This window comes from Hoplias malabaricus, chromosome 14, assembly GCF_029633855.1.
Source record: "Hoplias malabaricus isolate fHopMal1 chromosome 14, fHopMal1.hap1, whole genome shotgun sequence".
In the NCBI taxonomy this organism is placed as follows: Eukaryota; Metazoa; Chordata; class Actinopteri; order Characiformes; family Erythrinidae; genus Hoplias; species Hoplias malabaricus.
Window position 1 is genome coordinate 37,892,076 of NC_089813.1, and position 18,047 is coordinate 37,910,122.

An 18,047-nucleotide genomic window follows, 5' to 3' on the forward strand; every position below is an offset into this window, starting at 1 on the left:
TGGAACACAGATGTGTTAGATGTGACATGTGGCAGGACACACACATTAACAAACTGCACTAAGTCATTACCTGAGGGAATGCTATAAATATGATAGATAGGATATTACTCAACAAAGCTGTAACAGTAGAAGTGCTCTGTCAATATTTCTACTTTAGTAAAAGTTTCAAAAGTATTTTTAGCGGTTTGTTGTTTTGTTCTTGTGTGTACAGTGAAGAACCACACGTGAAAAGTGCTCTAAAAGTATAAATTACTGGGCTCCTGCGTGGTTGGCCTTATCCTCCGGGGATCTCTAATTTGATCCACTAATGATGCTTCAGCTGCTCAGTGGCAATAAGGGGAGAAATATATGTATTATTATTATTATTATGCCCTGTGAAGGACTGGGGCTCTGTACAGACAGCGAGAGAGAGAGAGAGAGAGAGAGAGAGAGAGAGAGAGAGAGAGAGAGAGAGAGAAAGAGAGAGAGAGAGAGAGAGAGAGAGAGAGAGAGAGAGAGAGAGAGAGGACAGTCAACATTCACTGAGAATTTACATTACATTCTCAGGTGTGTCTGATGATGATGATGATGATGATGGTGTGTGTTCTTGTGTTTGTGTCTCCTCCTTGACCTTACATCACTTACGTCATCCCAAACCAGTTTCACACACTCTTCAGATCACACACACCATAATGACGTCTGGACATGGCCCTGGTATGTGTGTGAGAGTGTGTGTGTGTGTGTGTAGACGAGCCCCTCCCAAGCAGTAGGAGGCAGCATGGGGCAGACTGGAGGTCAGGGAGGCCCAGGGAATGCCTTGCATCTCATGTTTGTGTTCGTGTGTGTGTGTGTGTGTGATCTAGTTCCCAGGCTGCTACTTCACTGGCCTCTGTCAATGTGGATGCCCCACCTCCAAATCAGTCCAAACTAAACAAACCGGAATACTAAGTATAAAACATGACTCTAGTTCACTGGAATCACAGTAACATATGTGTCATATAGTTTACTGTGCAATTCATCTAGACAAAATATCTAATATTGATCTTTTTGGATTGTTGTAGGAATATTATAAAGTTGTGTAACTGTGTTCTAGAGGGTTTTACTTGTTTAAAGTTTTTTTCTCTAATACAGCTTCTTAACTGAGGAGTGAGGAGTGTGGTGTGTTCTCCCTGTGTCTGTGTGGGTTTCCTCCGGGTGACTGTCTGTGAGGAGTGTGGTGTGTTCTCTCTGTGTCTGCGTGTGTTTCCTCCAGGTGACTGTCTGTGAGGAGTGTGGTGTGTTCTCTCTGTGTCTGCGTGGGTTTCCTCCGGGTGACTGTCTGTGAGGAGTGTGGTGTGTTCTCTCTGTGTCTGCGTGGGTTTCCTCCGGTTGACTGTCTGTGAGGAGTGTGGTGTGTTCTCTCTGTGTCTGTGTGGGTTTCCTCCGGGTGACTGTCTGTGAGGAGTGTGGTGTGTTCTCTCTGTGTCTGCGTGGGTTTCCTCCGGGTGACTGTCTGTGAGGAGTGTGGTGTGTTCTCTCTGTGTCTGTGTGGGTTTCCTCCGGGTGACTGTCTGTGAGGAGTGTGGTGTGTTCTCCCTATGTCTGTGTGGGTTTCCTCCGGGTGACTGTGAGGAGTGTGGTGGGTTCTCCCTGTGTCTGCGTGGGTTTCCTCCGGGTGACTGTGAGGAGTGTGTTGTGTTCTCCCTGTGTCTGCGTGGGTTTCCTCCGGGTGACTGTGAGGAGTGTGGTGTGTTCTCCCTGTGTCTGTGTGGGTTTCCTCTGGATGACTGTGAGGAGTGTGGTGTGTTCTCCCTGTGTCTGCGTGGGTTTCCTCCGGGTGACTGTCTGTGAGGAGTGTGGTGTGTTCTCTCTGTGTCTGCGTGGGTTTCCTCCGGGTGACTGTGAGGAGTGTGGTGTGTTCTCCCTGTGTCTGTGTGGGTTTCCTCTGGATGACTGTGAGGAGTGTGGTGTGTTCTCCCTGTGTCTGCGTGGGTTTCCTCCGGGTGACTGTCTGTGAGGAGTGTGGTGTGTTCTCTCTGTGTCTGCGTGGGTTTCCTCCGGGTGACTGTGAGGAGTGTGGTGTGTTCTCCCTGTGTCTGTGTGGGTTTCCTCTGGATGACTGTGAGGAGTGTGGTGTGTTCTCCCTGTGTCTGCGTGGGTTTCCTCCGGGTGACTGTCTGTGAGGAGTGTGGTGTGTTCTCCCTGTGTCTGCGTGGTTTTCCTCCGGGTGACTGTCTGTGAAGAGTGTAGTGTGTTCTCCCTGTGTCTGCGTGGGTTTCCTCTGGGTGACTGTCTGTGAGGAGTGTGGATTGGTCGGAAGGTGGATTGGCGACTCAAAAGTGTCCATAGGTGTGAGTGAATGTGTGAGTGTGTGTGTTGCTCTGCGGGGGGCTATGGCACCCTCCAGGGTGTGTTCCTGCCTTGTGTCCAGTGGTTCCAGGTGGGCTCTGGGCCCGAACTGGATGGGTGGTTGCAGACAATGAATGAATGAGTGAATGAATCCAGTATTCATATACTGTATTACATGTTTATTTTCATTTTATATCTTAAGTATTTTTTATATGAAAAATATAGTCCAGTCTTCCTCTATTGTTTTTTTTTTGTTTTGTTTTGTTTTGTTTTTCTTTTGGCTCTGGCACAATATTTGGTCAGCCGTGAGATAAAGAGTATAGTGTCCACAGATGTAGTTATTTACTGCTTTCAAGGAGAGAGAGAGAGAGAGAGAGAGAGAGAGAGAGAGAGTGGGAAAGGTCGTGACCTCTCGGCCCCTGTGGGGACAGCTGCTCTCTCACTGAGCTGAGTGATGTCACTGCTTTTCACAAAAACATGGCCTGGAGAAATGTCAGGCTCCTTCAACAACAGACATGAAGACATGCACACACACACACACACACAGAGTCTGGATAAGATAGGGATTCCAGGACACATTCCAGGATTAATTTTAATTTTTAAATGAAATGTCCTGCAAATAAATAATAAAATAAGCACATCTTTTCTGTTGAAAGAATTTGACGTTTAACAATATAGTTGCCAAACTACATTTTTTGCATGGAAGCAGTAAATGAATGGGTCTGCGAACTCTACATTGAACAGATGTGTATTTTACTTTATTACACTGATTCTTGTAGAATAACGGCTGTCCCGCTAATGTCTTACTTTCTTTCTCTCTGTTGTGTGTGTTTTTGCAGGCTGTTTAGTTTAAGGGTCTGGAGGAGTTTCCTGGAGCCTGCGTTTGTAAACAGTTCAGTGGATTTGGAATGACCTCCTCACACACACACACACAGACTCAGGCTCTACAGCTTCGGGTTTCACACACTCAGAACCAAGGAACTAATGTAGACCTTAATTTCCAAAACAGCAAATAGTAAGATATTATTATAATATTTTGGGCCAAAGTAAAAACACCATCCTGAATATCAACAGCGCAAATTTCAAAAGCCAGGCTCCTTCATGACACTGTGACGTATGATTTCCCATAGCACTGATAAACGCTAACACCTTTGAACACATTTTGGAGCAACTAATGCTGCCTTCTAGTTGACGTCTTTTTCAAGCACAACATGAATCCACATTCTTCATGTGTTACATCAGTTCAGACCTTTTTATCAATGAAATCACTGGCATGTGTCACTCCAACGTCAGAGTTATCATGTTTTTCTGTCACTGATCACCGTGGTGATGCTCAGGCTCAGCGAGAGAGCCCTACTTCTGTTATTACTGCAGAGGGAAACACTCACATTCCAGGAAATCTGCCGCTTCCTGCCTCCAGCCAGTGGCCTCGTACCTGACCCCAGAGAAGACCGCCAAGTTCCCAACGAAAAAAAAAAAAAAACTATTCAATCACAGGAGTGTACAAGCTTTAGGAACTCATAGTAAACAAAATCAACAAAAGAGATCTCCATAAGATCTCTGTGGTTTCTCCCAGACAACAGATCAGATGGAAGCACAGTGGAGATATATTGTTTTTTAAATCTCCTGCTTCTGATATCTCAAAAACTTTCAAACTATGCTTGTCTCCTTGCTGTAAACCATGAAAGAACTCATACAGAAACTAACTCTCATTTTCAAGTCTCAGCAAAGGCTCTGAGTCCCTGTGATATTCTGGTGTTGCAGTTGCATTTGTGTTTTCGTCATGTGTAATCCACTGTGTGTTATCATCAACTTGGCACCATAATATTACCATAACATAAATATTACATTGCTGCTGGAGCTCAGACCACGACAGAGAAGAAATGAAAGCTGCCGGCCTGCGGTTTCCTGACGAAGGCGAACCTAAACACTGCAAACGTAGAATAGGCTGCATCTTCCTTGTTCCAGCGGAGGGAGAAATCAAAGCAAAGAGTAACAAACGTAATGGAAACAGCCATTGTGAAACCGTGTGGTAAGAAAAGCCTCTGTAAGCATCAGCTGACCACTGCTCAAGCACTCTCTCTCTCGCTCTCTCTCTCTCACTTCCCAGAAATCTGTGACATGGGCTGACCGTAGGCACACAGGCATGCGTAGGCACGGAGGAGGTGGTGTGTGTGTGTGGGGGGGGGGGGGGGGGGGGGTGTCAAGGGGGTAAGGGAAAGTGCAGAGAATGGAAGAGAGATAGAAAAGAAGAAAGGAAAGAAATTAGAGCGAGAGGGGGGAGAGGGGGAGAGGGAGAGGAAGCCAGGGAGCGAGTTTGAAAGAAAGGAGGAGGAGAGAGAGTGACAGAAAGGGCCATTAGTGAAGGAAAGAGAGCAAATACAGAGAGAGACTAATAATCTTTCAGTTTAATTGACTGTAGAAGTGCTGTTTGTATGTGTTGGTGCATTTTCAGTTGCTGAAATCATGTCCACTAGAGGGCAGTGCTATACGGCGTGGACTCAGCATAATCAGCACAGTCCACGTTGACCAGTCAGAGCCAGTGTGAGCAGTAACAGAGCCAAAGGAATGTCCTGCAGCAGGATTTACTACAGTGGAATCAGTTTCAGCTTTAAATTGAAAAGATTTCAGTCTTAAAAACAAGAAACAGACATTAAATCCCCAGTCAAAGAGTAATCAGAACATTGGCCAAGACTTCCTAAAAACACAAAAACTGTGTTGTCATTATCCAAGTCAGGTTTCCAAGAGAAGCTACTCATTTAGGTTCTAGTAATGTAAGCTGTGTCATGCTCATTTGGGTTCTAGTAATGTAAGCTGTGTCATAAGTGTTGGGCAAAGCTTGTGTGTGTTCTTCTTTTGCTCATTCTTAAAGGGGACATTCAGCACTTTTCCAAAAGTTGACAATGAATGATACATGAAAAATTGCGACATGCTCTTGTCAAAATACCTCAAGGATCCAGCACCACAGCAGTGCTCCTCCCATGCCTCCACCCAGGGTCTAAACCAGGGTTCACCAATAGGTGGCATACAGGTAGGGTGACCAGACGTCCTCTTTTTTCTAGAGCTTACATCCCAGTAAACATTTAGCCGTTGAAATAACATAATGACTGCCGTCTAATCAAGGTTGAAAATGAAAGTTGAAGGCGACGATTAGACGTATTTTGGACGTCCATTGACGTTATTAATTGGTCCCGAAATAAATTACTTGTATAAGACGTCCACTGACGTTATCGATTGGTCACCACTTAACTAACTTATTAAGATGGATTTTGGACGTCCATTGACGTTTAAAATAAGAGTCTACTTTTAGACCTATTTTGAACGTCCAGGGACGTTCCTTGTTTACTGGGATAGAATTCCAAGAAATTTCGTTCACAAACTAGTCCCGCCCTCCCCTACTCCGTTTGGTTCGCTTGAGTGAGAAGGGGGCGTGGTGAAGTAGCCTAAAATCTTCTGATTGGACGGTCTGACTGTAGAGCTACCGTTATTGGTCGATAACCTTCTCTGTAAACATTTAATTGGTCAGTCTGCACGTCAGTAGTCCTTGTTTACGTCAGGCAAAGCTCCTGTACCTACCCTCATCTCGAGCAGCTATGCTGAAACGTAAATGTAAGTCGTCCCCCGAGACGTTTCCTCTTTTTCACCATCTCAGATCTGGTCACCCTACCTACGGTCCTAATGCGACCCTTTAAACCTCTGGCCCTCCGCCAACACAGCCACGGTCACGTTGGGTTTTTTTTTTTGCACGTGAAATTCCTAATTCCTACATCTAGTCAAGTACAGTCCGAATAAATGTGTTCTTGCTCTGCCCGTAATATCGAGGATGCACTGGGACGAGACTTAGACTTAGACTTGAGAGAGTCAGATATCCCAGAATGCATTTCGCACCAACCTCAGCGCAATGGTTTTCCCCCCACACACATTTCTGCATTCAACCGTGCTCCATTAGTTGACCCCAGATCCCCAAAGGAATGTACACGTACTGAACAAGTGATTCTTTCATAATATGTTCCCTTCAAATGAATAGTTTGATGAAAAACTATTTCCACTTGCCACAGGTGAACCCATTTTATTTTACCTAGCTTTTGGGTTGCCAGTTTAACAAAACATCTGCAAGGGAAACATTGCTAACCAAAAATACAAGCCAGCAGACGTCTGTCAACCCTCACCCAAACTTCACAGTGTGGCCGAACACATACGGCAGCCATTTTATAAAACAGTGGCTTTCTCCAGTATTTACTCGTGAGTTTTGGTTCAGTAAGTCATACTAAGCCCTAAACAAGATGCAGAACATTCTAGCAATGGGTTTGAGTGTCAGCCGATGCCTAAGGATTTCTATCACTATTAGCCTTGTAGCTCCAGCTTTTGGACCCTGTCACTAAACCTGTTCTTTCACTGCAACACTATTCTCCTTTACCTCTGCTGAAGCTGACCAATGTACATCATTTCTAGGCACCAAACATTTGGCATGAATATGCAAATTAGTTTTGGGTGTTTGTATCAGACATTGCACTCTAAAGTCCACATTTCATTCCGTGAGCAGTTTGAATATCTTTATGGAACAATATGAAGCTGATTACAGCTCAGACAGGTGGTGTGTTTGCTGCCTGGTGAAACAGTAATCTGAATGTTTTAAACTCTTGTTGTTTTGGTGAGATTGAGGCTGTCTGTGGGGATTAGCCGTGATGTGGCCCGCTGGGTCAGGGGTGCGTTCCTAATAAATCTGACTCGCCGTGGTCTAAATCACTGAGAGAGAAGGGGATAATCCTGTGTGTGTGTGTGTGCACTGTGGTGAGGAAGAAAGCAGTTGTTTATGGAAAACCATTCAAAGCATTTGGATATTCAGGTTTCATTATGATTTGATCTGGTCAGGGTGGGATCCCCTGCACAAAATGCTACACCAATAACTGTGTGGGCAAGGCTTCTAATGTTACATTCACCTCTCTGTAACTTCATTCATTGTCTATAACCCTTATCCAGTTCAGTGTCGCAGTGGGTCCTGAGCATCTACACACTCACACCTACGGACACTTTTGAGTTGCCAATCTTCACACCACACTCCTCACAGACAGTCACCAGGAGAAAACCCACGCAGACACAGAGAGAACACACCACACTCCTCACAGACAGTCATCCAGAGGAAACCCACGCAGACACAGGGAGAACACACCACACTCCTCACAGACAGTCACCCGGAGGAAACCCACGCAGACACAGGGAGAACACACCACACTCCTCACAGACAGTCACCCGGAAAAAACCCACGCAGACACAGATAGAACACACCACACTCCTCACAGACAGTCACCCGGAGGAAACCCACGCAGACACAGGGAGAACACACCACACTCCTCACAGACAGTCACCCGGAGGAAACCCACGCAGACACAGGGAGAACACACCACACTCCTCACAGACAGTCACCCGGAGGAAACCCACGCAGACACAGAGAGAACACACCACACTCCTCACAGACAGTCACCCGGAGGAAACCCACGCAGACACAGAGAGAACACACCACACTCCTCACAGACAGTCACCCGGAGGAAACCCACGCAGACACAGGGAGAACACACCACACTCCTCACAGACAGTCACCCGGAGGAAACCCACGCAGACACAGGGAGAACACACCACACTCCTCACAGACAGTCACCCGGAAAAAACCCACGCAGACACAGATAGAACACACCACACTCCTCACAGACAGTCACCCGGAGGAAACCCACGCAGACACAGGGAGAACACACCACACTCCTCACAGACAGTCACCCGGAGGAAACCCACGCAGACACAGGGAGAACACACCACACTCCTCACAGACAGTCACCCGGAGGAAACCCACGCAGACACAGAGAGAACACACCACACTCCTCACAGACAGTCACCCGGAGGAAACCCACGCAGACACAGAGAGAACACACCACACTCCTCACAGACAGTCACCCGGAGGAAACCCACGCAGACACAGGGAGAACACACCACACTCCTCACAGACAGTCACCCGGAGGAAACCCACGCAGACACAGAGAGAACACACCACACTCCTCACAGACAGTCACCCGGAGGAAACCCACGCAGACACAGGGAGAACACACCACACTCCTCACAGACAGTCACCCGGAGGAGATGCCATGCTTTTCAAAATGCAACTAAATCATAGTGGGACATTGAAACAAACAACAAACTTTGTTTTTAAAAAAACTGTAGATTCTGGGAGTAGACTTAGCCTCGGGGTGTATTTGCTGAACAGACACTTAATCTCTTATCTAGTGGAAGGTGCTGGACCCTAGCTGCCCCTTTAGCCAAGATCACCTACTCCCTCCCCCTTCCTCTGCGGCCGGCAAGCAGTAAGACAGGCCACATGACTGGGATCAGGGTGAAGGAGAGAGAGAGAGAGAGAGAGGATGGGGAGGTGGGGGTATGGGCAAAAATAAAGCAGAGTTGACTGAGTTTCCTAGAATTGTTGCAGACTTATCAATCATCAATCACGCTCTCTCCTATCCAGCTCTTACTCAGGAACCCTAGATACACACTATATCCAGAATTTTGAAAACCTTGCGACGTTCACAATTTTAATTAAAAGAAAAAACATAATGAGGATATTGCTGTATTCCTGCTCCACAGATATTGCCTTTTTTGTACTTAATGTGGAACTCAATCTAAATTTGTACGAATGCTAACTGCATGAAAGTAAACACAGACTGAAAGTGCTACAACCTGAAAAGCCTGAAATAGAATGGGATGCTCTAGAGCAGCTGCACATGAGTATTAGGTCATCATACCCAATGCCAAGTGTCACCTAGAAGGGCATAAAGCTCTCAGATATCAGGCTGTGAAGAAAAGCAATCCGTGTTCTCTAGAGCTCCATCCAGTACTTTTTAGGAAGAATGTTGTTTACATGAAAAACGTATCACCCTGACATCAGTGATGCCCTTGTGGCTTAATGCCACCAAATCTTCACAGACATGTTGTGAGGTCTTGTCTAAAGCTTTTCCAGAAGAGTAGAAGGTCTTGCTGCAGCTAATTCATCTGAAGTAATGTTGACGCGGGTGTCCACAAAGTTTTGGCCATACAGTGACACAGTGACTCAGGCAACTACAAGCACAGACAGTGAAGATTATCAGGATCTAGTCATCATTTTCATCATAAATCAAAGGCTAAAGTGAGCAGTGTAAGCAACAACAAATCAAAGCAGGAGCTGAGCGAAAAACACAAACGAAATCTAAACCAAACAAGGAGAATTAGGAACTAAATTCAAAGGTCTAAAGTGGAAGTGAGAAAAAGCAGATTCCTTCCCTCAGATCAAAACAAGCTGAATATAAATGTGGAAATTTGAAAATACCCAGAATGTACAAACACATTAAGAATGCATGAAAAGAGAGGAAATGGAAGTCCTTTACTGAGCAGCTTTTGCAGAGTGCATTCCTGACTGAGTGGGTACTGAACAGGCCTGAGTAGGTGTTAGTGAGTGTGGATGCTGTAGGGGGCTTTGAGGGGTCTATGAGTGTCTGAAATCACAGGAGACTAACACTCACTCTGCACCACCCACACAAACACACACACACACACACACACAAACACACACAGGGAATGTTTGCATGTGAAATAATGTTAGATTTGCTTCATATGTCTAATGTTCCTCATTTTGAAATTGTTATATCTCATTATCTTTAATTTAAAATGATCATATTATTACATCAGTGTAACTCCATTCAGTCATTATTCTTTTTCTTATTTCCCCTTTTAAATCACAGGTTCAACATTCTCAAGATGAACATTATTTGATGTATTGACTAGGTTTAAGATGTCTTCATAAAAATATACATATATATTATTATGCATTTTCAAACCACACACATTTCATGAACACACACACACACACACACACACACACACTGCCTACAGCATTTTATCAAGCACCCCCCACCCCTTACTCTCCATATGGGTTAATTGAATTCTGCCCCAGTTGAGTTATTTTCACTGTAAGTGACAGCATTTGCATTATTGGTTCCATGCACACACACACACACACACACACACACACATTGACCTGAATCACACACTGAGTGTCAAAGTGTGAACAGAAACACTTATTTAAACAGGCAACCTCAACAGAGGCATCTTCTCTGCATTAAAGATTTTACAACCTTTTCAAGTTTTTTTAAAATGGCCACCATCCCTGGGGTACCCACTCTATGGAGCATAAATTTCATCATCTTGTGTGGGACGCACTTTATAAAAACAAATAAAATATACAAACTGAAACTGCATTGCAATGCTGTTCTGAGGCCTGTCCTTAAACTCAGACAACGGACCTATCAAGGACATCATTTCTGTGAATAAAACAATCAAACGTTAAAGGGCTCTTTAATGGCTGTAGTTTTGTCACGTGTCCTGCTACTGTTTGGATTCCGAAGTGTCCTGACTCAAAGTAAATATTTGCCTTGACATAGAATATTTATTCCGCCTTTCTTTCTTATGCCTCGACTTTTTTATTCAAGAGCCACAGAATCCACAAAGACAATCGGTCCTTGCTTCTGAACTCGAGTGAATCCTGAAACCACTGAGTCAAAACAGTGAGAGCAAGCAGCGTCACTTTCAACAGATCTGCACTTCTTTTTCTGGTCACAGAAAAAAACAGGAAGCATCACAGATGTGGAAAACGCTTCATCCGCAACTCCTAAATTCGGAGTTAAGTTAGAGCACGCGCTGCAGGCATGAAGCTAACATGGATGTGGTACTGCCCTGTAGTGACCTGTAGTTACTGGTAGCACAGAGAGTTTACTTGCAGTCGCTGAGTGGAGGCCAGACATTTCCTATGCGTTTCTGCATGGAGGGCAGGGTTACTACAGGACATGGGCAAAAGAGATGGACTAAAAATTGTTGTCCCATTTGGGCTCATCTCCCCCTCCACAGTGAAATGAAAGAACAATATGCGCCCATTTTTGTCATTTATCTCTTTTTACAAGATGTAATCAAATCAGTTTAATTATTGGGTCGTATTCTCACATGAATAAGGTGAGTTAAAAAACTTGAGTACATACACCTTATGATAAAAATAAGAAAAAAAAAGAGAGGGGGAATCCATGCAGATTTGCAAATGCACAAAAGGCGCGGCCATCATTCATACATCAAACACTATAATTTTGAAATGCTTCAATGATTGCATCCATAGAATTTGTCCAAAATGTAGTTACAAACCTATCCACAGCACTAATAATTATCTATTGTTAAGATATTTATTATTATAATTGCATTATTTATGGATCCATGAACAGGCTGCAGAATGCAGGTCATTGTCAGTGATACCCCTACTTGTTTTTATTTCTGAAGCCTCAAGGTTGTCAGGTATGACTGCAGCATTTACAGCCTTTGAGCAGGACATAGAAGCACGAATCCTGGTTCAAACAGGATCCGCTGAAGTACAAACTACCTGCTGTAACAGATACTGAAGATACAGAAGGCTGTATTTCTGTTTATTGCGCCTCAAGTGGCCTGGACTTTGGTCAGCGGTGTCATCATCCTGTCCACAAAAACAGGGTCATTAAGCAGCACAAGGACTGTAGATTAAGTTTTTATGGTGAACAGGACTTGCTCTGTGTTCATGGAAAAGTCAAGAATGCACTTATTTTAGACAGAAATGTGAATTAAACAACAAAGCTGAGTCAATATACTCAGTACAAACAGTATAGCAGGATGTTTACAGCAGCCATTTTAAGTGTTGCTCAAAGTGTAGAAAAACAATCAGCCCTTGTACATGGAATTAAGGCACTGAAAGGACCCCACAACTCTTTGCAGTGTTTTTGCATTGGATAAAAAACAAACAGGTGTAGCCCCTTACTGTAGGTATAAGGTAGCTAATGTTAGCTAGCATTACATAGCATGTAGTGATAGCATAACATAACCCTTACTCTGCTTACTGAACTCATCACACAAAGTCAGTAACTTCATTTAGTATCTGATGCCACATCTTGTAAATATGTAAATTATGTCTAGAATTCTGAAAATAGTCAGCTCTATAAAGAACGCTAAAGCTAATCATTACTGCAACTCCAGCTAGTATACGGCTAACCTGCTAGGTTCATGCAAGATGATCTATAAGTTGTTAGCTACACTGACAGAAATGTAGCATGTTTTATTTACCTTTTGATTAATCTTGGAGCTAATGAAGTTAGCACTGGAAGTGAGTGATTCATAAACAATGGTGAGAGACTTATATTATTATTATATATAGTAATATAGTATTATATTAGCATTGTGTTTTTTCATTTTAAAACCTATAAAAAGATGTGATGCCAATGTGTCACAAAGATTAATACACAGACGCCGTGCTGGATTCTGATTGGCTGCCTGCTCTTCTGATTATAAGCATTTCTGTGCATATTTATGTACTTGTTTTGAATGAGAGCGTCTGTCAATCTTCTATAGACTGTTAAATAATAGCAGGCCTGTGATTGGTTGTTTTGCCTGTCAGTCAAATTTCCTTTTCCTGCAATAGTAGCTGGCTCTTGGTTCCTTAAATGACCAAGAATAGGGTTCAGTTCCCAACTTAAGCAAATGCCCAATGATACACATATAACAGCCCTTGGGCAGGACTCCTAACATTATATTCACCTTCTTGTGTAATGTGATGAAACTGTAAGTCATTCTTGATAAGAGCATCCACCAAATGCTATAAATGTAAATGTGATGTAAATGGGTACTGAGGGGGATTCAGCAGGTGCAGCCTACATGTTAGTGCCCTAATAAAGTCAGTTATGACAGATGTCTCCCGTGTAGGTACATGGAGAACTTCAATACACAGTATTCGTGACTGTGGATATGTGGGCAAGCGTGAGCAATGTTAAGTATGTGTGTGGAATCCTGAGAGAGAGAGAGAGAGAGAGAGAGAGAGAGATGTGCGGAGGAACAATAGTCGGAAATGGTCCAGGGTGCTAGGAAGAAGTGTGAACTAGAATGCCAGATAAAAGAGAGATAAGAATTTCTCTCTTTGTCTCTGTCTTTCTCACTCTCTCTGACTTCTATTTTTCCATCTTCTACTCTTAATTGTTGTGGCTAATAAGTGAAGGTTAACATATGTATACACACACACACACATCATTTATCCTAAATTCCATGGTGAATATTAAATTAATCATAAACAGTTCAATGATGAGGGACGGCACGGTGGTGCAGCAGGTAGTGTCGCAGTCACACAGCTCCAGGGACCTGGACTTCGACTCGGGTGACTGTCTGTGAGGAGTGTTGTGTGTTCTCCTTGTGTCTGCGTGGGTTTCCTCCGGGTGACTGTCTGTGAGGAGTGTGGTGTGTTCTCCCTGTGTCTGCGTGGGTTTCCTCCGGGTGACTATCTGTGAGGAGTGTGGTGTGTTCTCCCTGTGTCTGCGTGGGTTTCCTCTTGGTGACTGTCTGTGAAGAGTGTGGTGTATTCTCCCTGTGTCTGCGTGGGTTTCCTCCGGGTGACTGTCTGTGAAGAGTGTGGTGTATTCTCCCTGTGTCTGCGTGGGTTTCCTCCGGGTGACTGTCTGTGAGGAGTGTGGTGTATTCTCCAGCTCCGATTTCCTCCCACAGTCCAAAAACACACGTTAGTAGGTGGATTGGAGACTCAAAAGTGTCCGTAGGTGTGCGAGTGTGTGTCGCCCTGTGAAGGACTGGCGCCCCCTCCAGGGTGTATTCCTGCCTTGCGCCCAATGATTCCAGGTAGGCTCTGGACCCACCGTGACCCTGAACTGGATAAGGGTTACAGATAATGAATGAACGAATGAGTTCAATGATGGACCTGTAAAATAATATGATACCGATGGAAGGGTAACACATTAGCCTCTTGTTTGCCTGATTACATTATTACATTCAATTATTACATTACACAAAACTTGTGTAACATTGTTTCCTTTGGCTCTGCCATTGATGGTTTGTTCTAATTTTAAACATTACACCCCCACGAATAATGAGACATAACCACAACTAAACTTTTCCTCACTGTGTCACAAAAGAACAAAACACAGATATTTCAGCACCAAAACCAGCAGTTGATGACCTGTTGTCATGAACTCTTTGTGCCCCGAGTGTTTCATCTTTTACTGAAAATCAGGACACAGAATGTGGACAGGTCAGCACGGCCGGACGGTCAGCTGTGCCTCAACTCTGCCGAGGAAATGCTGACGGTTGGCTTTTTCCGGCTCTGTTGGCCTCTGACCAAGTCACGACAGTCGTTGTCATCATAACAGTTTCTGTTCTTTTGAAATGAAATGAATGAATTGCTGAAATATGCTGTTTCACGTTCATTTGAATTGAACACAGCTGTAATTTGTGCAAGAAACTTGACGGGAACATCATGAGCCACACTCGGTTTAAACCTAAACCTTGGTCTACACTGGCACTTTAAACTTCGGTAAAGGGCTTCATTTTTATCTGAGAATCCAGTCCCTTACTAGATTCATTTTTATAAAAACCCTTCATTTATGTTAAGATGTGCAGCACAGCAGGGTGAAGGTGAAGGCCCCCACCTCAGGTCACTGTGTGGAATAGGAGGACGTCTGGCATAAACCCTGTATCAAGTTGATGGTGCAGACTGGTTGATTCACCGTAGTGACCCCACATGGGAGCAACAACAATTTATCTTAAGATAGGTTCTGTGAATAAGCATTTAGAGAACTATTTTCTAAACCTTTACTTTATGTTACATTACAGACCGGGCATTATTAGTGCTACCTCAAAGTGTTCATTAAAAAATACTTATGACCCTAATTTGACGCCAAATTTCCATAATCATTCACATAAAGCACTGTACAAAAATCCATTTACTTTGTCAACCATAACATTGACTTTTCCAGTTCTGCTTACTCCACTTAATGTCCCATTGCCCCCCTCCTCCTCTTCATCATCACACATCTAACAGTATCACCAGCTTGTACTTTGTGCCAAACAAACCAGACACTCATTAACACCCCAGTCCAGCAGCTGCTTTAGCAATCCTGATCCCTAAGCCCCTCGCAAATCTGCTCCTCTAAATCAGCAATTTCCTCCAGGATTTTGCTTACACCAACAAACAACCAAACTCACAGTGCGTTTCAGAATATGACGCTGACACATGGCACTGAACGTAAATAATAAAACTAAAGGTTCACATATAGAACTGTGTGATGAAGAGGAATTTCACCGATAATTTCTGCAGAAATGTGGAAAACCAGTGAATTTCCTCTTTAAAGGGGACATGTACTGCCCCTTTTCCACAACTGCATTGTTTCCTGGTCTCATCAGTGATAGGCTTTGGTCAAAATACCACAAGAATCAAACAGCCCTGTTAAGAATGTCCAGTTTCAGAGCCTGTTCCTTAAGAAAGCCCCCGCAGCTTAGGTCAGCACAAGAGCCCGTCCGCAAGCTGGTGTTTTAGCTGTTTATGCCCTGTTATCTTCCTTCTGCATTCTCATTTTAACTGTATACTTATTTCTCTGTCATTGTGTTTATTTCGCACTGTTTAACCTCATCTCGGTGCTTTCACATAAATGTGGGTCCAGTGCTGTGATTGGAGAGTCTCAGAGAAGGAGGCGGGACCATCCTAAGTGACTGCACTCTATGTAAGAAGCAGCACAAAGTCAGAAAGACTCCAAGGTTTTAGTCGTAGACAAAAGACAGAAACCACAAAAGCATTTAGAGCTTGTGAGTCACTTCTACTTTTCAGAGTGGAGTCAGACATCTCTCATAACAAAACTTAGTTTAAATTCGTCTCTGAAAGAGAAACCTAAAAGAAGAAGCAAAACAAGGTCCTAAACTTTAAGATCACGTAAAAAGGTTTCGTTCCAAGTGATGGTAGAGCCATTCTATTGGTCTGTTCATTATGAAGTGATCACACAATATAAAGAGCTTGAGTTACCTTCAAACAGTGTGAAAATAACAAATGTGAAGATGCATCATATAACAACACAACCATAATTCTAAAAAACACTGGGTCTCAGTCTCAGGCCCTGGAGTGACCTTTCACCGCACCGTTAAATATTTCATAACACTGCTGTAAACGCATTTGCTCTGGAGCCAGAAACGCTGACGGTATATTAAACATTATACAGTATTTCACGCTCTGCTGTTATACACTGCATTTACGACTGCGTTGTGAGTTCAAATAAACAGAGACCGACTGAGCCTCTGCTGACAGTTCAGAAATACTGTGTTTATCTGCAATATTGCTAAGCTGTATATCATTATAATACAGTTACACTATATATATATATGTAGTGATCCTCTGTGTGTGAATGTGGTGGTTTAACTTTTCCTCGTGGAGTCCGTATTATTTGAGGTGATCATCCAGTGCCTAGTTTTAGCGGTGAATAAATAATGATTTTAAATAATGTGTGCTGTGGATTTAATAAATTCATACAAATCAAAGAGCATCTGAACAAAATATTGTTCTTCAAACTCACTCCCACCTACTACTTTATAGAAAAAGGAGAAAATCCGATGGGCGGGACAAAGCCCAGCATTTATCCAATGACTCGTCTCGTTTCGCGTCCACACCGTTTAAAGCACTGTGAAGCTGCGGGAATGATTGAGAGGAAAGCCGCGTCTTTACCAGTGATAAGAAGCTGATTCTGAACAAAAGTTGAGAGCGTTGTAGTGCATATTTATTCAATGACATGTACACACAACAGTATATATTTGATCACTTATTTTTTTTACATTTTAGGGGAAGCTGAGCTTCCCTTGCAGTCTTAGAGCAGTCGCCACTGGTATATACACTTTCTAGGGGTTTTCTGCCCTAACACCTCCTGCCCTAACAGTTAATGAAAGGCTTGATAAAATCTCATCGTGTTCAATCAGGGAAACACTAAACTGTGCAGTGCACTGGATTCCAGTTTGTGATGCAGATTAGTGCATTATTTCCAGACCAGGTTACGGACCAGGTTTTTTTACAGGTACTAGCTATGATTAGTTCTGGATCAAAAAATGCCACTCCCACTCATCTCAGAGGAAGTGGATGAAGAGATCCAGAGACTCCAGAGATCACAGGAACACTTCTGCACCACTCAACACAGGGGAGACGTTACACCACTGTAGCCCACAGAGTTGGACACAGTGAGGCTGCTCCCAAGCATGTCCACAGTAGCTACACTTTTAAGTAGCTGAATTCTTTAATTGTAATATATTCTCTCACACACACTCAAGTCTGAGAAGGAAAATCACAATCACATACACAAACAGTACAGTAACTGACCCAGTGTCGTGTGCTGCTCTCGGGGGACCGAGGTTGGTATCTCTGCAGAGCCACTCCTCCTCCATCAGTGTCCAGGTCCAGACAGAGGGGCAGAGGAGGCCAGGGCAGCAGTGAGGCCAGAGGATAGTGAGAAATCATCCTGACCTCCTGTCCTCTCCAACCATGACTAGTTCACAACAGCAATGAGAAGGATGATTTTTTTTTCCACTGATCTGTGCGGTAGGTCTGGGTTTTCCAGGGTCCTCCAAACTTTTCCCCAGTGGATGTGGCCCAGTGTGCGCTGAGGTGAACAGTAAACACGGGAAAGCTCTCTCTTTTTCCCTCTCTGTCTCATGTGAGAGAAGCTTGGACATGTGAATGATTAAAGCCTATTGTGCCTCCAACTCCACCTCTATGAAGGAGGGGCGGGGCTTAGGGCAAACTCAAACTGCACAAATGAGAGAGAACAACAAGCAGGGGGGAGGGGGGAGGAGTGGGGGGAAAGAACAGACAGAGGAACGGAGCGCAAGGGAAAGAGGAAAGAAGAGAGAAG

At 43.9% G+C, this 18,047-nt stretch overlaps 1 protein-coding gene across 1 annotated transcript in view; it reads right to left on the bottom strand.

Moving 5' to 3' along the window:
• rgl1 (ral guanine nucleotide dissociation stimulator-like 1) overlaps positions 1-17,800 on the bottom strand; it is a 35,318-nt gene extending 17,518 nt beyond the window's left edge. Inside the window, exon 1 of the mRNA XM_066643818.1 lies at positions 17,516-17,800. Coding sequence (XP_066499915.1) covers positions 17,516-17,653 — 138 coding nt within the window. The 5' untranslated portion in view covers positions 17,654-17,800. The remainder of the gene's footprint in view (positions 1-17,515) is intronic.
• Between the last annotated feature and the right edge of the window lie 247 nt (positions 17,801-18,047).